The 21711-nt window shown below is 41.0% G+C and overlaps 3 protein-coding genes across 3 annotated transcripts; 1 reads left to right on the top strand and 2 right to left on the bottom strand.

The window, feature by feature from the left end:
• Positions 1-3340: 3340 nt before the first annotated feature.
• LOC112851110 (olfactory receptor 1N1) lies at positions 3341-4304 on the top strand. The gene is given in 4 exon segments (XM_025914651.2): positions 3341-3668; positions 3671-3837; positions 3839-4189; positions 4191-4304. Coding segments are annotated over 4 exon segments (933 nt in total). The 5' UTR covers positions 3341-3367.
• Positions 4305-11214: 6910 nt separating this feature from the next.
• Positions 11215-12156, bottom strand: LOC112870254 (olfactory receptor 1J4). The gene has a single exon (XM_025933416.2). It carries the CDS (start codon positions 12154-12156, stop codon positions 11215-11217), a length of 942 nt encoding a protein of 313 aa, XP_025789201.2.
• Positions 12157-17723: 5567 nt separating this feature from the next.
• On the bottom strand, positions 17724-18665 carry LOC147575041 (olfactory receptor 1J2). Its single transcript, XM_086684709.1, has one exon. It carries the CDS (start codon positions 18663-18665, stop codon positions 17724-17726), a length of 942 nt encoding a protein of 313 aa, XP_086540835.1.
• Positions 18666-21711: the final 3046 nt, after the last annotated feature.

Below are 21711 nucleotides of genomic sequence, written 5' to 3'. Positions count from 1 at the left end.
CTCATTTCTGAGAGACAGAGGCAGAGCACAATTGGGGGTGGGGCAGACAGAGACAGGGAGACACAGAATCTGAAGCAGGGTCCAGGCTCTGAGCTGTCAGCACAGAGCCTGATGTGGGGCTAGAACTGTGAGATCATGACCTGAGCCTAAGTTGGACACTTAACCGACTGAGCCACCCTGGCGCCCCAGGATACATGACTTTAATGTAACATCTTTAATCCCAAGAATTCTTTCAGAAATATATATCATATGCCTCTAAACTCTTTGCAGCAGCTTCCAGATTTCTTTATAGGAAGAAATTAGGAACAGGAATTTTGTTGCAAGTGAGAAAGCTAGGATATTTATTTACAGAGAAAGTGCATTTTTGCATGGACTGTTTACAAATCAATACAAACAGCACAACTCCTTAATGCTACCACTTAACAGAGAAAAAGTAACAGCTTCCAAAATTTTTTAATGAAGCCAGTACTATACTAACTTGGTCTATTATGAGAGATTCAGACAGTAAATTGGGTAATTATGAATGTTAGCTCTAACAAGGCTCTAGGGAACTCTGTCCCATGGCTCCCTGTCTGCAGGTGCCCAAAGTGGAACCCTCTTCAGCTTTCTCCTGTTATTAGCCTGATGAGCCAGCTCCCTGTTTCTGAGTTTCTCAGTTCAGGTTTCAAAAGACAAACATAAAATACCTCAAAACTCCTGAATACCTGTGTTGAAGGGGATCAGGGTACCACATGTCCCAGAGCATCTTAAAAATCCAGTACAGAACTTCTTTGTTCCAGCTGATGAATGTAACTAAGATAACTCTGGCCTTCCCTTCAGATTTATCCTTGGCTTGGTTTTGCAATCCTTTGTTGATCTCTTAGGCTTCTTGTCTAGAATCCTTCTCTCTCTTGCTCTCTCACTCTTGCTCTTGCTCTCATTCTCCCTTTTCCCCTCTAAACTTATTTTTAACCTCAGCTTAGCAAGCTCTTTTTTGCTTCTGTATTTATTATTCTTGATCCTAAATTCTGATTCCAGTAAATCCCATTACAAACGTTGTCAAGAAGAATCTGAGCTCTTTCTACCTTCCTCCCAAATGAAGGACATCTGCAATGCCTTCTTCTTAGCAACCAGAGTAGCAGTAAGAAGAGAAACTTGAGACAAACTACAGGCTAGTAGTTATTGCCTTTGTAATATCCTCTCCATCATGTCGAAGCCAGCTCTTACTTGTTGGCAGACACAGTAGATGAGGAAGCAGTGGAGGTAAGTAAAGGGATCTTACTACCCTGTGATGACAGAGACACAGGTTGCCCTAAGGTTCAGGAAGCACCTCATTGTTGTCTCTAGGATCTACAAAGTTTTCTGAGACTTTAAACAGGATTAAGGATGAGAAACCCTTTTAGGGAAAGGAAGAACCAAAAGGTAGAACAAGAGATATTAGCACAAGGCCCTTGAGTACAGCTTTGGACACTTTTAGAGGATTTCTGATGTTAACTGGTTGGTAGTATAGACTGAGGGACCTCTATAGGAATAGTCTGATCAAGGGATTGTATGCCAACAGAGATAATTAAAGAGATACAGGTCTTTCCTAAAATAAATTGCAATCTCTTTGAGGTCTCCAATGGAAATGAATGGACTCATTCACTAAAGGTAGGATCTGGATGCCAGGAACAGCATGTCTGCTGGTCTGCATCACCTTCCTCTTGAGAAGATACACATCAGTTGGGTCTTAAGAGAGTCTCCTGCCTCCAGGACATGGTTATTAGAATGTGCCCAGTTACAGAGCCTAACCTTTGTGAGGCATTACATTTGCCATTGAGAGATAGAGCAGAGGAGAAAATAGCTTGTGGCACCTGGTCTCTCAGGGTAAGTAATATAGCTCTGAGATGTGTTCCCCAATTAGTGTAGGGTTCGGCAGTAGATAAATATGTGATGGTTCTCAGTTATTGCTCTTGCTAATGTTTGAAATATTAACTTCAAAATAGAAAAAATCCTTCAATATATCTTGTATTGGTTTGGAGGTGGTTTTTTCTTTAGGTGTGGACTCTGAATAGAGATTGGGAGTAGGGATGTATTTAGATCTGTAAGATATTGATAAGAAAAATCATGAAAAATGGAAAGGTAGCTGACTGAACAGAAACAGTTCTAGTCTGAGAGCCTGGATACTCTGATTCTTATACTATCTCCCTCTAAGAAGCAGTGTTAACTTTTACAGTCACTTCACTTTTCCAAAACTTTGCTTAATCATCTATGAAGCATATGGAGCAGTTGAACTAAATGAAGTTTTCTTAATCCTTATTGAGCATCAAAATACCTGAGGAGGGTTTAGTTTTAGTTTTAGTTTTTTAAATACAGGTACCCAGACTATCTCATAGATAACTTAACTCAGTAGGTCTGAGGATTCTGTACTTTTAGAAATCATCTCACAGACCAGTGTTTGAGGACCTCTGGACCAGATGATTCTGTAGGGTCTATCTCATTCGTAAACTTCATTGTTTTTCTATAAAAGACTAGTATCCAAGATAGAAAGGGCAAGCGAGGCTAAAGCTATGAAAGTAGAAATTTTGAGAGACTAAATGTTTGAAGGTATCTAGGTATTTTATCTATATTGACTGATGATGCTGTCTCTGGTGTCCAATGCTATGGGTTGAAATTCTGTCCCTAATATTTATAAGCTATGAGTCCCTCTGTATGTTAGTCAATTCTCTTCCCTATACAATTGTAGGAATAATAATATCTGCTTCCTAGTGCTATTTAAGGAGTAAAGGAGATGATCTGTATGAAGTGCTTAGTACAGTGGCTGATAAGTGTAGTAAGTGGCTGGTAAATGTCAGCTATGCGATGATGATGATGCCAATGACAAAAACCTCAAATACAAGAGGGAAAAAATACAGAACTCCTTATTTCCTATTTAAGAAGAAATGATACAGAAATAAAGGAACATGAGTTTATATGCCCTTCCCTGTAAAATGAGATATTGTGGTAGTTTAAAAAAATTGTATGAATTTTGGGGCTACCAAGAGAATGTAAAATTCAACTCATCTCAGTCTACTCATGTACTGGGCAAAGCAACGGTGAAGCTGATATGGGATGGTAGACCTCGTTCAAGGCTTGGTAATGCCAGGACTGAAAAGTACCCAGAGCCTCCTTAGAAGAGTATAAAATATTGACCAGAGGGAAAGAGAAAAGAAAGGAAGAATCTATGAGATTCCTAAAAAAGAGGAAAAAGAAGGAAATAGAGTCAGATTAGAAGTGAAGTCAGATTAGGGAAGATAATGAATATAAAGAGAGATTTGGAAGTTAGAAGATTTGAGAGTCATCACATGTAGAGTTCTAGAAGAAATCTAGCATCTAACTCTCCTCCCTAGCTTCCAGATGCTGCAGAGTCATGGAAAACCAATCCAGCATCTCTGAGTTTTTCCTCCAAGGAATATCCAAGTTACCAGAGCAAAAGCAGTTCCTCTTTGGAATTTTCCTGCATATGTATCTTGTCACTTTAACTGGGAACATGCTCATCTTCCTGGCCATCAGATCAGACCCACACCCCCACACCTCCACGTACTTCTTTCTGACCAACCTGTCTTTTGTTGACATAGGTTTAACATCTTCCACAGTTACCAAGATGCTGGTAAATGTGCAGACTCAACATCACACCATTTCCTATGCTGGTTGCCTCATACAAATGTATTTCTGATGTTTGGCGATCTGGAGAGCTTCTTCCTGGCTGTAATGGTGTATGACCATTATGTGGCCATTTGCCGCCCTCTCCACTACTCGACAGTCATGAGCCCCCAAGTCTGTGCCCTGCTGCTTGCATTGTGCTGGGTCCTCACCCACACTGTTGCCCTGACTCACTGTTGCCCTCCTCATAGCTTGGCTGTCCTTCTCTGTTGCTGGGGAAATAGCTCACTTTTTCTGTGACATAACTCCTATCCTGAAGCTGTCATGTTCCGACACTCACATCAGCATGTTGATGGTTTTTGCCATAGGAGGCACAGTACTCATTGTCCCCTTTATCTGCATTGAAATCTCCTACATCCACATTATATTGGCCTTCCTAAGGGTCCAAACTCCTGGTGCAGAAGGCAAGGCCTTTTCCACCTGTAGTTCCCATCTCTGTGTCATCTGTGTGTTCTATGGGATGCTCTTCAGTGCCTACTTGTGCCCTGCCTCTGTTGCCTCTGAAGAGAAGGACATGGCAGCAGCTGCAAGTGTACACTGTGGTGACCCCCATGTTGAGCCCCTTCATCTATAGACTGAGGAAAAAGGACGTGAAGGGTGCCCTTAAGAGGCTCCTCAGTCACAGGAGAATTTTATCCTCTTAGATGCAGTGATGGTGGCTTTTCATTAAAGCCACAAACTTGGCTTCAGTTTTGGGTCTGCCACATACTAGCCATAAGATTGTAGTCCCATTACCTATCCACTCTGAGCCTTAGTCTTCTCATCTATAAAATGGAGATAGTTACCTCTATCCTCCAGTAAGGTGACTGGAGGACTAGATGAACTGAGATAAACTCTGAAGTGCATTTTGTATAGTGACAAATAATAGTAGGTTTTCAATAAGTGAAAGCTATTTTTATTACTGCTGTAAGTTTTCATCCTTGCCCCCACTCAAAAAGTCAAAACAATCCTTTCTCTGAGATTCACTCATTCAACAAATATCTACCAGACCCCTGCTAGGTGCTGGGAGCTAAGTGCTAAGAGCTAAGGAACTTAAGTTCCTTAAGTACATGGGATAAGACCAAGTCCCTGCTTTCATAACACTTCCATTTCCAGATTATTAATTTGCCAATCATAAAAAAAATTGGGGGCTGTCTTGGTGGTAGCATTAAATGGAGGTAAAGATGAAATAAATAAAGGACAGAGGTTACTTTCCAGGAGATGCAGACTAGATAAAGGGTTCCACATCAGAAGACTGAAGTTCAGAGTTGAGATTTCTGTACTGGTTGCCCCACTTCACACAGTTTGCCAAGATTTTACCAGAAAGGATGAATTCTTTGTGCTGTCTCTTCCCTTTGATGGTCAGAAATGCTCAATGACAGCACCCTTTAATGACTTAAAAGGTGTGAACACTGTAACCATCTTTGTTTGCTTCCAGGTTTGCCTTTAGATCTAAAAAAGAGGCATCCGCCACATAACTTAGTTGCAGAGTTGGAAAAAGTTTATAAGCAAATAAGTTTTCTTCTGCCTCTAAGAATCCTAGAAATATTTGAAATATGATTTTTTTTAGAGAGAGAGTGCAAGCAGTGAAGGGGCAGAGGGAGAGCGAGAGAGAGAAAGAGAGAAAGAGAGAGAATCCCAAGTGGCCCCATGCCCAGTGCAGAGCCTGACCTGGGGCTTGATCTCATGACCATGAGATGACCTGAGCCAAAATCAAGAGTTGTATGCTTAACCAACCCAGGCACCCCTAAAATATTATTATTTAAAAATAAGAGCCATACAAATATCATATGACTTCACTCATATGAGGACTTTAAGAGACAAAACAGATGAACATAAGGGAAGGGAAACAAAAATAATATAAAAACAGGGAAGGGAACAAAACATAAGAGACTCATAAATATGGAGAACAAACAGAGGGTTACTGGAGGGGGTGTGGGAGGGGGGATGGGCTAAATGGGTAAGGGGCATTAAGGAATCTACTCCTGAAATCACTGTTGCACTATATGCTAATTTGGATGTAAATTAAAAAAAATTAAATTAAATTAAAAAAAATAAGAGCCACATAATTTAAATTCCTTACATTTCTCTGGTATGACGAAGTATCTACTAGCTACCCAAATCCCATTCCCCATTGCACTTTTTTTCTCAGATTCAACCTATCTTAAAATGTTCCATGATTCCTCTATTTATTTAAACAAATAATTTTTGAGCATTGCCCACACAATCAAACTGTTCCAGACTTCCACAGTTGGTGAGCACAAATGCAAATTGTGTCAAGCCACATGCCACATCTTAGTACTTGAGTTTTCCATTTGTTTGATAACCTGAATCAGGACTTGACTTGTTTCTCTAGATCTCCTTTCCAGATAATTCTCTGTAGGAGTCCTTGGTAGGGCCAGGGGGAGGGGGCATTCTTATAGTCAGGGCTGGAGCTGGTGGCCACCCAGGAGTCCTTCTCTTTTGATTTCCTTAGTTTGCACCTCTTCTTTCATTCTATTGACATCTAATGTTCTAGATTGTGGGCCACAGAAGGCCTAGCTTTATTCTGCCCTTTGAACTGGCAAGAAAAATACCTTCTACTTCTCATGATCAGTTATTTCAGGAGAGGGTCCCTTGGAAGAGTTCTAAGGCCTGATGACATAACCCCTGGATACGAGGAAGGCTGAGGTGTCAGATTACTGGATACAGCTCCACACTATCCCTGCTATCAGTGTCCCCTTGATGTCCTGAACCTGCTGCTCAAACTGGCCCAATTATCCCTACCTTCTGGTTTCTCTAGATGGTGGTTTCTCTAGATGGTCTTCTAGTTTCTTTCTCCATTCTGAGCCTCACGGAATCTTAATCCAGTGGCAGTGCAGACATGTTGTAACCCTGTTTGGGGCTTTCCCACAGGCCCCAAGCAGACTAAGAGATGAGACTACATGTCTGTTTTGGTTTCCCCAATATCATTGTGTCAGTTAGCAATTAAGTCAGCATAGAGTGTACAAAGATCCACCTGGGGACTCTATTACCTGTCACTGTTGAGTAGTCTAACATTCTTAGGTCCTACACAGTCAAAATAGTTACCAGTGTATTCAAAGTTCCAAATTTATTCTTCTTTTGATACATCCTAGTATACCCACCCCAATCCCTATGTTCACACTTCTGTTCCTTTAAGGTCACCCGTTTTAAGTAGAGTTAATATGATGTTGACAATAAAATAATTCACCCTGAATTATTTGTAAATACAAATTATTTATAAGTCTTTTCATGTAGGTAGTGTCATGTGAGTAGGATGTGCTTTCAATCGGGATTGAGTTGGGGGTGATAATGAAGAGCTTTCAAATTTGCCTATTTATGGTATTTGCCTGCCTTTTGCTTGGAATCTTAAATTTTTTTTAAATGTTTATTCATTTTTTGAGAGAGAGAGAGAGAGAGAGAGAGCATGAGTGGGGAGGGGTAGAGAGAAGGAGACACAGAATCTGAAGCAGGCTCTAGGCTCTGAGCTGTCAGCACAGAGCCCAACACAGGGCTCAAACTCATGAACTTCTAGATCATGACCTGAGTCAAAGTTAGATGCTTAACTGACTGAGCCACCCAGGAGCCCCTGGAACCTTTTTTTTAAAAAGCAGGTGGTGGGGTACCTGGTGGCTCAGTTGGTTAAGTGTTCAGCTTTGGCTCAGATTATGATCTCACGATTCACGGGTTCGAACCCTGCATCGGGCTGTCGGGCTCTGTGCTGACAGTTCAGAGCCTGGAGCCTGCCTCAGATTCTATGTCTCCCTCTCTCTCTGTCCCTCCCCTGCTCACACTCTGTCTCTGTCTCTCAAAAAATAAACATTTAAAAAAAATTTTTAAATAAATAAAAAATTAAAAAAACAGGTGGTTAGAAACTTGTTTCCTCCAATCAACAAAACTAAAAGGTAACCAACGGAATGGGAAAAAATATTTGCAAATAACATATTGAATGAAGGGTTAGTATCCAAAATCTATAAAGAATTTGTGAAATTCACCTAAAAAAACAAATAATCCAGTGAAGAAATGGGCAGAAGACATGAATAGACACTTTTCCAAAGAAGACATCCAGATGGCCAACAGACACATGAAAAGATGCTCAACGTCACTCATCATCAGGGAAATACAAATCAAAACCACAGTGAGATACCACCTCACACCAGTCAGAGTGACTAAAATCAACATCTCAGGAAACGACAGATGCTGGCGAGGATGTGGAGAAACGGGAACCATTCTGCACTGTTGGTGAGAATGCAAATTGGTGGAGATGCTCTGGAAAACAGTGTTGAGATTCCCCAAAAAATTAAAAATAGAACTACACTAAAACCCAGCAATAGCACTACTAGGGAATTTATCCAAAGGATACAGGAGTAGTGATTCATAGGGGCACATGTATCCCAATGTTTATAGCAGCGCTTTCAACAATAGCCAAATTATAGAAAGTGCCCAAACGCCCATCAAGTGATGAATAGATAAAGAAAATGTGGTTTATGTATACAATGGAATACTACTTGGCAATGAGAAAGAATGAAATCCTCTTCATTTGCAGCAAATTGGATGGAACCGGAGGATATTGTGCTAAGTGAAAGAAGTCAGTCAGAGAAAGACAGATATCATATGTTTTCACTCATATGTGGAACTTGAGAAACTTAACAGAAGACCTGGAGGAAGGGAAGGGGAAAAAAGTAGTTACAAACCGAGAGCGAGGGAGGCAAACCATAAGACACTCTTAGATACAGAGAACAAACTAAGGGTTGATGGGGCAGGGAGGGGAAAATGTGGGATGCGCATTGAGGAGGGCACTTGTTGGGATTAGCATTGGGTATTGTATATAAGCGATGAACCACAGGAATCTACCCCCAACACCAAGAACACACTGTATGTTAGCCAATTTGACAATAAATATATTTAATAAAAATCTTGTTTCCTCACTTCTAAAAGACTTTTTAAATGTTTACTTATTTATTTTGAGAGAGAGAGTCAGAAGCGAGTGGGAGAGGGGCAGAGAAAAAGTGAGAGAATTCCAAGCAGGCTCTGTGCACTGTCAGCGCAGAGCCCGATGTGGGGCTCAATCTCATGGACTGCAAGATCAGGACCTGAGCTGAAATCAAGAGTTGGACGCTCAACTGACTTTTAAAAGATTTTAAAGCCTGATCAAAATTATTCAAAGTGCCTAGCCTTCATTATGTTCTTAAATATCAGTTTACAGAAACAGAAATCCAGAACAATCCTATTCTACAACCTACTTCCCATTAATTACCAAGACCACTCTAGTCTACCTTCTAAGATATTCTTTTGTCTGTCCCCATGCCATTGTCTTCATTCAGGCCTTCATCATCTGTGACCTGGATGCACAATAACCTTCTGATTGAGCTCTCTGTCTCTAGGCTCTCCAATTCATTGCCAACCCATGTGGTACATTTGTTACCTGAATAGTCTTCTAGGATACAAATGTAACCTTCCCCAGGTTTAATCCCTACTGCACCCCATCCCCAGCAAATGGTGCCCAGTCACTTGAAAGGCAATGTCTTAAGTCCCCAACAGAACATCCTAACCCCTTCACCATATAGTCCTTATCTGACTGTCTAGACTCATCTCTTGCCCCCCTCAACTCATACACACATATGCTTTAGCAACACCCACTTTTTACATTTTCCTGAACTATGCTATTTCAGTGCCCTCATTCACTCTGTTCTCTCTGCCAAGACTGCCATTTCTCTCATTAGGCATCATCATCCTGAACATCTTTCAAAACCCAGCTACAGGACTACCTCCTCTGTAAAGCTTTTGGTGATATCCAGGCAGCGTTAACTATATCCTCCCTATGCTACTGCCATTTATTATATTTAGGCCATTGTCTCTAAGTTCATTATCCTCAACTGAAAAATGCAGATAATAATGTACATGCTTCATAGGATTATTATGAGCACTAAAAAAGATAATAACAGATAAAGCTTTTAATTGCATGCCCAACACAGTAACATGCTCAATAAGCACAATTATTATCAATAGTATTATATTAAAGCACTTTTTAATATTCCTGTATATTTTTAGCTCACCTGTCTCTACACCACTAGACTGTTCCCTTCTTTTGCATGGAGGTTGTATCTTTATCCAGCTGTGTACGACAAGGTCTAGACACACTGACGTAGAGTAGGTAACTTGCAAAATAGCTAATGAGTGACAGAATCTATATGATAGGCAAACTATAAAAGACTCTTAAAAACTGAGAATAAACTGAGGGTTGATGAGGGGTAGGAGGGACAGGAGGGTGGGTGATGGGCATTGAGGAGGGCACCTGTTGGGGATGAGCACTGGATGTTGTATGGAAACCAATTTGACAATAAATTTCATATTAAAAAATAAAAAAATAAAAGGTTTAGGAGATACCTACTTTAAAAGTATTTACAGTTCTATATCATGAAGGAAAAGCATATAAAATGTCCCTGATAACTTCTAACCACTGATTTTTTTTAAATACAGGTTTTGGTTCATAGAAAAAAAAAAAAAGACAGTCTCACTATTTTTCTGGTATTTACTCTATCCTAAATGAAAATAAATTAAAATGTATTGAGTCCCTCCTGATTTCATTTATAGCTTCTTTCTCAAAGAATAACTTTCCAATATCACCCAATTTCTCCTTCCCCCTAGCTCCCAGCAATCACCATTCTATATCTGCTTCTCTAAATAGGACTATTTTAGATTCCACATAAAAGTGAGATCATGCAGGATTTGTCTTTCTGTGTCTGACTTATTTCACCTAGTATATTGTACAAAGTTCAGTTATGCATGATGAAAAAGTTTTTGAGAACTAATGTACAGCAAGATGACCACAGATATCAATACTGTATTGTATATTTGACATTTGCTAGGTGAATGTATCTTTTTTTTTTTTTTAATTTTTTTTTTCAACGTTTATTTATTTTTGGGACAGATAGAGACAGAGCATGAACGGGGGAGGGGCAGAGAGAGAGGGAGACACAGAATCGGAAACAGGCTCCAGGCTCTGAGCCATCAGCCCAGAGCCCGACGCGGGGCTCAAACTCACGGACCGTGAGATCGTGACCTGGCTGAAGTCAGACGCTTAACCGACTGCGCCACCCAGGCACCCCTAGGTGAGTGTATCTTAAATTCCCTCACCACACACACAAAAATAAAACAAAATGTTAACTATGTAGGTATATCAATTAGCTTGAAATGGCAATCATTTCACAACATATACATATCAAAACATAAAGGTGTACACTTTAAATACATATAACATTTATATGTCAATTATACCTCAATAAACTATTTTTTGAAAAGAACTAATAAATTCCCAGGAAATAAGGGGAGAAACATACATTGTATTAGCTACATGATATCACAATCTAATAGACAAGAGTAGTAATCAATGATATCAACTAAGAATTCACAGCCTCTACTAAAGAGTTGGTAGGAAAAGAGTGAATAACTGTAACAATGTAATTGAAGTTGTCAAATATATACTGAGCACCTATTCCATGCTAGGCTTAAGATTAGCGGTCTAGCATCTGGGGATATGTGATTACCTATGTCTGTTATAAAGATGAGCAGATGTCACTGACATAAGACTATTGGCCTGTTGAGGAGTTTCTCCAGGGACCCTTTCATGTCTCTGTTCCTTAGGCTATAAATGAAAGGGTTAAGCAATGGAGTGACCACTGTGTACATCACAGAGGCAATAATGTTCTTGTCACTGGAACTGCTGGATGAAGGGAAAAAATACAGCCCAATGATTGTTCCGTAATACAAAGATACCACAGAGAGGTGGGAGCCACACGTGGACAAGGCTTTGCAGATCCCCCTGGTAGAGGGAACCTTCAAGATGGTGGCCCCAATGTGGCCATAAGAGATCAAGATGCAAATTAGTGGGATAGTAATGACTGCCACACCTGCTGTGAAAATGACCAGCTCATTAAGGGAGGTGTCTGAGCAGGAGAGCTTGAGCAGGACACCAAGGTCACAGAAGAAATGGGGGATGGCATTGTCAGCACAAAAGGACAGCTGGGCCAAGAGGAGGGTGTGAGACAGGGCACTGGCACAGGACAGGATCCAAGATACAGCTACTAGTAAGATACACACCCCCTCTCTCATGATGGTGGTATAGTGGAGTGGGTGACAGATAGCCACATACCGATCATATGCCATTGATGTGAGAAGAAAATTGTCCAGATCAGTAAAAAATATGAAAAAATACATCTGTGTTACACAGCCTGTGTAGGGGATGGATTGATCCTGAAAGTGCATGTTTATCAGCATCTTGGGGACGGTGACAGATGAGAAGGAGACATCAGTGAGGGCCAAGTGGCTGAGGAAGAAGTACATAGGGGTGTGGAGGCGAGAGTCCAGCCTGATGAGCAGGATGATGAGCAGGTTCCCCAGCACCGTGGTCAGGTACATGCCCAGGAATAGGGTGAAGAATATGGCCTGCTGCTCTGGCCGGATGGGGAGCCCCAGGAGGAGGAACTCAGATGTGCTGCTCTGGTTCTCAGGCCTCATGTTCACCTTCTGCTCTTGGTAAAAGGACAGTGAAAAAGCAGAAATCAACAGATGTTAATTTAACCTCAGGCAGATAAAAATGAGATCCTTTTTACTGGTGAATATGCCAGTGTCTGTCCGCGTCGCCATGTCTCAACAAATTTTTAAAAACTGGATGGTGTTTATCATGTAAAATGAGAGAATTTGCCAACAGAGAAGACAGTTTGCTATAGAAGAAAAAGTGGCTCAACTGGCATTTTTCACCATCCAGGGGACAGGCAGCCCAGACCACAATGTATTTTCATAGCTATGTCTAGTCAGTAAAGAGAAAGCCTTGCACTGTCTTAGCAGGAACTATTAAGCTAAAATCTCCCTAATTTCTCTTCCATTTCTGTATGTTTAAAGACAATTGTCAGGTTAGGCTTAACTTTCAAGTTGTAAGGTTTTGAAATCTGACTCCAAATCCATTAATAAGTAAAATATAAGGAGAAGGTTTCAACAAATTGGGATTCCATCTTCCCAAAGGTAAGTGGATCAAAAGTAAATATCCAAAATTTCCATAATGTATAAAGGTCAAAGAAAACATATCTGTCGATTGAACTCAGAAATTGTCAGAGCTCCGTCTTGCAAGAGCACTGTTTAAAAATGCAAAAATATTGCTGACAGTTATATATTTATTGCTAGGAATTACATTTATCAGGACTTCTTTAGATCATTTTCCAATTTCTTCATGATTCAATGAGCTTGCGTGACACGATGAAAATACACAATTCATAATAGAAACAGCTGTTCTTGGGCACCTGGGTGGCTCAGTGAGTTGAGCGTCTGACTTCAGCTCAGGTCATTACCTCGCAGTTCATGAGTTAGAGCCCCACATAGGGCTCACTGCTGTCAGCCTGTCAGCGCAGAGCCTGCTTTGGATCCTCTGTCCCCCTCTCTTTGCCCCTCCCCCACTTGCACTCTCCCCCCGAATAAATAAATAAATATTTAAAAAAAAAAAGAGAAAGAGCTGTTATCAAGAGAGGTCAAAGAGGCGCCATGATATGCCCCCTGCTCCTTTTTTTAGCTTCCTCATTTGGGCTCTTGGCATCTTGAACTACAGCTCTGGATAATCAGCCCTGTAAAAATTCTACACATGTCCAGGAGGTTTTGTTTCTTACAAAATCTATTTGTGTTCTCCCTCAACCACTGCTATTTACCCATTAAAATAGTCTAAAGCCTAAATTACCAAATCCTGCAAAGTAAGTAGGAAAAGATATTTATGATCTCACTGTGTCTTAATTAAAAGTTCCTTTAAGACAAAAATCAATGTCAAATGCCTATATCTGCCTACATACAGTATGTAAATGCAGGATGTTAGGATTGCATTATAGTAGTTGTTAACTGAAAGAAAAATTCAGAAGAGCTTTATACAGGTGGGTTTAAAATCCCTTGCTTCTTTAGGCTGATGAATTGAGCATACTACTACTCCATCTGGGTATACTATCTTCTTTTTTAAACTTACTGAAAAGCTGCCAACACAAGAGAGTTCTAGGTGGGCCAGTAGAGAGGAGTGCCTGGCCCAGGCTCCTAATCTGTGTCTGCTCACTCCAGCATTTTGGACTGTTGGCTATGATGTTAAAGATAGAGCCCCATGTCTGAGTGCAGTGTGGTGTATCAGACAAGCAATGCAATTAGAAATAGATTCACATTCTGGCAACACTATTTCATGTTTGTGAGTTCTGGGCAAGTGACCCATTTTGAGTCTCAATTTTCTTATCTCTAAATTGGAGATATGATGGGGCGCCTGGGTGGCTCAGTTGGTTAAGCGTCCAGCTTTCAGTTCAGGTCATGATCTCACAGTCTGTGAGTTTAAGGTCCACATAGGGTGGGCTCTGTTTTGACAGGTCAGAGCCTGAAGCCTACTTTGGATTCTGTGTCTCCCTCTCTCTCTGCCCTTCCCCTGCTCGTGCTCTCTCTCTCTCTCTCTCTCTCTCTCTCTCTGTCTCTCAAAAATAAATAAACATTAAAAAAATTTTTTAATTGGAGATATGACTATGAGCCTCAGTCATGAGAAAATTGTGAATATTAATAAGATAATATTGGTGAAACACCATGCAGATTGTTGGCACAAATCAATGTTAGTTTCCTGCCCTCCATGTCATGAGACCCCTTTATTTCTCCCTCCTGATGCTCCCTCCCCTCAATAGGCAGATATTGAGCAGAGTTCAGGTGCCACAAAGCCACTTCATTGTGGGATTATGACCTGATGCAGGCAAAGGCCATAGACGCAATGATGAAGTTGGGAATACAGGCAAGGGGCCAACTACATCTGCCTGGTAGAAAATGAAACCTCCACTATCCCACACTTCTGGACTTCTTCCACCTTCCCTCCATTCTCTCTGCTTTCCCTCATGCTTTATAAATAGGGCTACTCCTTTCTGAACTAGTAAATTTATCTAGTCTATGAGATTTGGTATTTTAATAAAAATTCCTTGGATACAATTTGATAATATCTCTTTTTTTTCTGCATAAACCTTTTATAAAGATCATATATGGACTCTTACTCCACCGCACTCAGCCTTCTGGTCAATAAATACCTCAACCACCACTTACTGAGAACTGATATTTCTTTGACAGTGAGGCTGTGTGCTGTCGAAGGCAAAGCATGGGCTTTGGAACCAGACAGAGTGGATTAAACTCACCTTTCCACCATTTGTCAGATATATGTCTTTGGACAAGGCATTGTACCTGTTGGAGTCTCAGGTTTTCCTTCCTAAAATTGGGATACTAGTCCCTGAGTCAAAAAGAATTAAACAAGGGGTCCTACATGTGGCTATGTTGTTCCTGTTCCATATAAAATGCAAAGAATCTAGTGAAGAAACTCAGGGTCTTATCTTCAGTGGAACACAGTAAATGTAATTGAGGTAGAAAATCTTTCCTGGGCCCAAGGTTTGACACATTCAATGAATGTATGAGACTATACTAGGGATTTCAGGGAGGAAATCATCAACTTCTAACGAAGAGCTGTAATACAGGTGCTGTGTGAATGAAAAGAGGAACCAAAGCTCTCTAGGCAAAAGTTGCCTTTCAAATATACTTCTAAGTGGAAACAGCAGTGCTGTCTAAAGGGGAGGTGGTGATCAGGGACTTTGGAGAGAAGCATTGGGAAGGGCTGGTTGACACTGCATGCACTAAGAACAACTATGAACTAAGCACCATTAACACTAAGCAAATAAGAACTAAGATTCTGACAGCTAGAACTTGAATGATGAGATGGGGCCCCCAGCTTGAATCTGGGGATGTGCCCACTAATCTTACACAGCCAGCTGATTCTGTTCCTCATTTCCCCAAGGTTCAGGGTTAAAGGTCCAAGAGTCAGTGGCCAGTGGTGATTGTGGTATCCCTCTCTTTAGGAACTAGTAATAAAAAGTGGGTTCAGTGAGAGCACTGAGAAGTGATGAGCACCTGTGTCTATGTGCATGCATGCACGCACACACACACACACACCAAAACACACACACACACACACACACACACACACACACACACACACACACACACCTGCCCCTGATGACAGATACCCAGTTCTGCTCTGAACTTTATGCTCAAGTCCTCTGGCTCCTGGGAGTGTGGACTTGGTTTCTCAGCTTCTCTGCAGGACACCCAGAGACCAGATTTAGCCTACAACTTCTGTGATCCTAACCCTCTCACTGACACAAAGCAAAATCATAAGCCTGGAGCTTACTCTGCTCAATTCACCAGCTTCAGAAGTGGAGATGTGAAGACTCCACTGTACTCACCAGGCAAAGAGCCCAAGGGGACAGGGCACAAAGCTCTTGATTAGAGACATGCGTTAAAAATGTATTAATTGCTCAGTACTCTTCTTACTCCCTCCAGGACAGAAGCCCTAGTCAGTGTCCCTAAACTTTGATGTTCAGCAGAATCACCTGGGAGTTTTTAAAGAGGCAGATCCCAGCTCCATCCCCAGAGATGCTCATCCATGAGATCTGGGGCCAGGTTATTCTAACACAGATGGTTCTAAGGGCAGACTTTGAAGAAACACTGTCCTTAGGAAAAATATCAGGATGTAAGCCCAAAAGGAGATGTGGAGAGACCTCTTCACTGACCCTTGCCTGCCAGATTTGTTTCCCCTAGTTAGGTCATAGCTTGGGATGTTGTAGACTACCACAACTTTCATGATTTAAGTCTTTACAGCACTTGTCTTCAAATTGTAGTTCACAGATCTGCAGCATCCGCGTCATATGGAAACTTATGAGAAATGAAAACTTGGCGGTCCCATCCCAGAACTACTGAATTGGAACTCATGGTGGTAGATTCCAGGAACCTGTGTTTTAACAACCCTTCAGGATTTTTTTTTTAATTTGAGTACAGTTGACACACAATGTCACATTAATTTCAGGTATACAAAAGTGATTCAACTTCCCTATACATCATGCTGTGCTTACCACAAGTGTAGATACCCCCTATTGGCGTACAACACTCTTACAGTACCATTGACTGTATTCCTTATGCTGTACCTTTTATTCCTGTGACAGGAATGCATGCTCAAGTTTGACAAGCTTTACTTTTATTCTTCACCTGGGAAGGTAGAATGTCCATGGATAGTCAGTGCTAAATCTGGAGTGGCATTTGTAGGAAAGCAATAACACTTTCAGAGTCTATGCACTATAATTTGGTTATATTTACGCAGGAGGCCAGCATGAAGCATGCTTTCATTAATGATTGTATATGGGGGCTAAGCAGCAACTATCACACAGTACTGGCAAAGGGGAGCTGGCAAGTCTTGGTTTACAACAGGGCCCTCCATCTGCAGAGTGGTTACTGTAACATTTTATACCATGGACAGAGAGTAATACACTTCCTCTTATTCAAGTGACAAGCAGTTTGGATACTTTGATTTCAATAGATCCATAAAGATGGAAATGAAAGCTGTTTAGGATACATAAGAGAGTATAGTGAAATGATATATCTAATTCTTTAGATTCTAGGGTGTGTTAAAGCCTGAGATTATAGGCCCAAAATATAAGGCTTCCAAAATCTCCTAAATAAGGGATAGTGCAACCATATGTCATTGTATTATGAATCCCCCCAAGTTGCAGAAATAAGTAGTAAAACTAACCTAGTATTTGCTGATCAAAAGTTATTTATAAAGGAGAGCATTGTTAATAAGGGAATGAAATTCTGGTCAGTAAATATTTACCAAGTATATCAACATGTTACCGTTTGTCTTAGGGTTTGAAACATTCAAGTTTTGAGAAATATTCTAATGGAAAATCAAATACACAAGATCAACCAAAAGGAGGTTCCGATTTAAATAAATGTCACACTGGGGCGCCTGGGTGACTCAATTGGTTGGGCGTCTGACTTCGGCTCAGGTCACGACCTCGCTGTTTGTGGGTTTGAGCCCTGAGTCGGGCTCTGTGCTGACAACTCAGAGCCTGGATCCCGCTTTGGATTCTGTGTTTCCTTCTCTCTCTGCCCCTCCCCTGCTCATGCTCTCTCTCTCCCTCTCTGTCTCTCAGTAATAAATAGATGTTAAAAATTTTTTTAATAAATAAATAAATAAATAAATAAATGTCGCAAAATCACCGTGATAAAGATGTTGCCCTACTGAAGAGTTTCCCCAGGGCTTCTTTCATGTCCCTGTTCCTAAGGCTGTAGATAAAGGGGTTCAACATGGGTGTGACCACTGTGTACATGAGAGCCACAATGATGTCCTTGTCAATGAAATTGCTTAATTTGGGGAAAAGATACTGCCCAAATATTGCCCCATAATACAGAGACACTATAGAAAGGTGGGAGCCACACGTGGACAGTGCTTTGCAGATCCCCTTGGTGGAAGGACCTTTCATGATGGTGGCCCCAATGTAACCGTAAGATACCAGAATACATATGAATGGCAGGGTAATGACCACCACCCCTACTGTGAACATGACCAACTCATTGAGGAAGATGCCTGAACAGGATATCTTAAGCAGAGCACCAAGGTCACAGAAGAAATGGGGGATGGCATTGTCAGCACAGAAGGATAACTGGGTGAGGAGAAGGGTGTGGGAAAGAGAGCTGGCACAGGACAGGATCCAAGATATAGCCAGTAGTAAGGCACACAGCTCTTCCCTCATGATGGTGGTATAATGAAGAGGGTGACATATAGCCGCATAGCGATCATATGCCATTGATGTAATAAGGAAGCTGTCCAGGTCAGTAAAAAATATAAAAAAATACATTTGTGAAATACACCCTTCATAGGGGATGGATTTGTACTTAGCATGCATGTCCATCAACATTTTGGGGACAGTGACAGATGAGAAGGAGACATCAGTGAAGGCCAAGTGGCTGAGGAAGAAGTACATAGGGGTGTGGAGGCGAGAGTCCAGCCTGATGAGCAGGATGACGAGCAGGTTCCCCAGCACTGTGGTCAGGTACATGCCCAGGAACAGGGCGAAGAACATGGCCCGCTGCTCTGGCCGGATGGGGAGCCCCAGGAGGAGGAACTCGGACATGCTGCTCTGGTTCTCCCTCCTCATGATACTCTTTCCTCTGCTGGGAATGAAGCATGGTTGAAAATATTAAGGACTCTGAAATAATCATTTTTAGTAGTCATATGAAAAATATGTGTGTTTTGGAAAGTGGGAAACTTAACCTGTTTCTGACATATTTTCTTTTATGTTGGCACATAAAGGAATTAGTAAAATTGTTGAAGAACTGTTATTGGGAGCCAGTTTTTCTTGGTTCACCTACAAACCAGAATTCTTGCATCTGTGACACTGAGGACCAGACCATGGAGTATGATGTGTCAGCCATGTTATTGCCCCAAGAATGCTCTGTGCTGAGTATTCCAAATCCTCAACCACAGCACAGCAAACTTCAGAAGATTTGACTTCACCACCCGTTGTTAAATTTCAGATGGGAGGTGAACTTTTCATATAAATGGACACAAAGATTAGCATTGTTTTAATTAAAGGACATTCATCAGTATACATATATTTTGTTTATATCAATTCAGTAGAGGGTTCTTAAGAGACTCTGAATTATGTTGATGCATTTCCCTTCTGCACTGAAGAGAAATTTTTTTCTTAAAAACCTGTAGTTCTTCTTTAAAACTTAAATGACTTCTTCCCCTGTTTAAAAATTTGAAGTGTAACAACTTTAATATGGCTTAAAGATCCTGAAAAATCTGTGTCTCTCCCACATTTCCAACTTCTCCTTTACTCCCACCTCTCTCACTTTTGCTGACTTCTCTGTTCCAACTTCCTTGGAAAGACACATTTTCAGGGTCACTTGCATGGCTCAGTTGGTTGAGTGTCTGACTTCAGCTCAGGTTATGATCTCATAGTTCGGTTCATGAGTTTGAGATCACATCAGGCTCTCGGCTGTCAGCGCAGAGCCCACTTTGGACGCTCTGTGTCCCTCTCTCTCTCTCTCTGCCCCTTTTCTCTGCCTCTCTCTCTGTCAAAAATAAATAAACATTTAAAAAAAATACACATTTTCATTTACATCACTTAGGCTTCTTCTCCTTGGTGATTGTGGGTTTCCTGGGATTTCATGTCATGTTGAGAAAGCAAAGATCAGGCTGACTCCCAGCAAGTATTTCATGCAAATTTATTTATAGTTTATTTTCTGCTGTCAACACATAGAGGGTTTTGTTGATGCAACAGCATTTTAAATTATATACACAGTATATATTTTTGAATATGCTTCCTTTCCTCCCTATGCAACATAATAACATCCTGTAATGAAAAATTAGGACTATTGTCAAAAGATGCCAAAAAAGTAAGTTTTTAGCTCATATCCCAAGTATTTATATCCCTCTTGGTTGTTCCTGTCATCTTACAAGCCCTGCTAGTCAGTTGTGGTAAGCAGAAATAATAACCCCCAGAGATGTCCACATCCTAATGCCTAGAACTTGGGGACATGGTATGGTACATGATAAGGGAGAATTAGGTGTGCATGGAATTAAGGTTTCTAATCAGCTAACTCTGAAATGAGATTATCCTGGGTTATATGAGTGGGCCCAATGTAATCACATATCCTTAAACGTAGAAGAGGGAAGCAGAAGAATCAGTCAGGGAGTGATTTTATAATGTTATGCCACTGGCATAGAAAATGGGGAATGGGGTCATGAGCCAAGGAATGAAAATGGCCTCTAAAAACTGGACAAAAATACATAAACACATAAATAAATAAACAAAACACGCAAACTGGACAAGGCAAGGAAACAAATTCTCCCCTAGAGCCTCACTAAGGAATGCCAGCATTTCAGACTTCTGACCTCCAGAACTGTAGGATAATAAATGTGTGGGTTTTTGAAGCCACTGCATTTGTGGTAATCTGTTAGAGCAGTAATAGGAAACTGATACACCAATATTGCAGTAATATCCAAATACTCTGGTTATCTGGGTACCGGTATGTAACAAAATTCATGTGTCCTTCCCAGCTTCCACCTGGTATTCAACAAAATGAAGCAATAGCTTCACAAAGCTAATGCCTACCTAACATGTAAGGATATGAGGTTATTATCTCATTAGAGGCATTTGTCATTAATCACAAAGATGACTCTAAAACACCCTCTCCCACATTCATCACCTGGACTATGTCAGGATCTAAAGCAAGTGGAAATTCCTCCAAAGACTTCTTCCCCATATCTCTTTATCTCTCGGTTCATTTTTGGCTTTTTTATTTTCTTTCTCTTTCTGTATGACCCTTCACTTTATCTTTCTCTGTCATTTTCTCCTTCCTTCTCTGTCACTTCTCATTCTCTTTGTTTCTGTCTCTCTGTTCTTCTGTCACTCCATGTCTCCCCACCCTCTCTCATTTTCTCTTTTTTATTCTCTCTTCTCCATGCCAGAATCAGCTTCCTGATTCTTCCTCTTACACACACACATATAAACTCATATATGCTGAGAAAACATACCCATTGTATCCCCAGTACTGACCTTGCCTGCAGTTATGATCCAGAGTTTGGTAAGTAAATGTTCCCTGAGATTCTCTCTTTAGGGTACCTAAATATCAGCTTCCAAGGTCCTAGAAATTTATTGGGCATCAAAAAGAAAAGCTACATGCTCAGACTGTCACTCCCATCTACCAGCCCTGAATCTATGAATTTAGTAGTATAACTAGCCAAGGAGAGAACCTGAGGGGATAGGAAGAAGATGTTATAATTTCCAGTTCAAAACATCCATCAGACTTGCTTAACTGCCCAATTTTTCCCTTGATTCCCATAGGAAAGATGTCCTGTAGCAGGGATGTTAGTGCTGGGAAACTTGGAGAATGAGCCCCCAGGGAAAGGCTCTCAAGGCACCTTCAGTCCCCCTTCTGTTACATCCTCTGCTTTAATCACATTTTGACATAAGGTAAACACCAGAGAGGTTCAAAAAAGAGAGAGAGAAATTACTAGATCCAACCAGGTCCAGACAGAAAGCCAAATAACACGATGGCCTCTGAGAATTTAGGTAGAACTATCTCCTACACAAAGAGATCTTGGGCTATGCCTACCAAGTAACCCAAAGAAAATGTCTGTGTGTTTCTTCTTTCTGGTGATTACTATGAAATACAAAGTGGGGAGAGACAGCA

This window comes from Puma concolor, chromosome D4, assembly GCF_028749965.1.
Source record: "Puma concolor isolate L17-30 chromosome D4, mPumCon1.1.hap2, whole genome shotgun sequence".
Lineage (NCBI taxonomy): Eukaryota > Metazoa > Chordata > Mammalia > Carnivora > Felidae > Puma > Puma concolor.
This window is presented reverse-complemented; position numbering and strand designations above follow the sequence as displayed.

Bases quoted from the DNA above. Each gene is read 5' to 3' on its own strand.
- LOC112870254 (XM_025933416.2), bottom strand. From the start codon at position 12,156: ATGAGGCCTGAGAACCAGAGCAGCACATCTGAGTTCCTCCTCCTGGGG.
- LOC147575041 (XM_086684709.1), bottom strand. From the start codon at position 18,665: ATGAGGAGGGAGAACCAGAGCAGCATGTCCGAGTTCCTCCTCCTGGGG.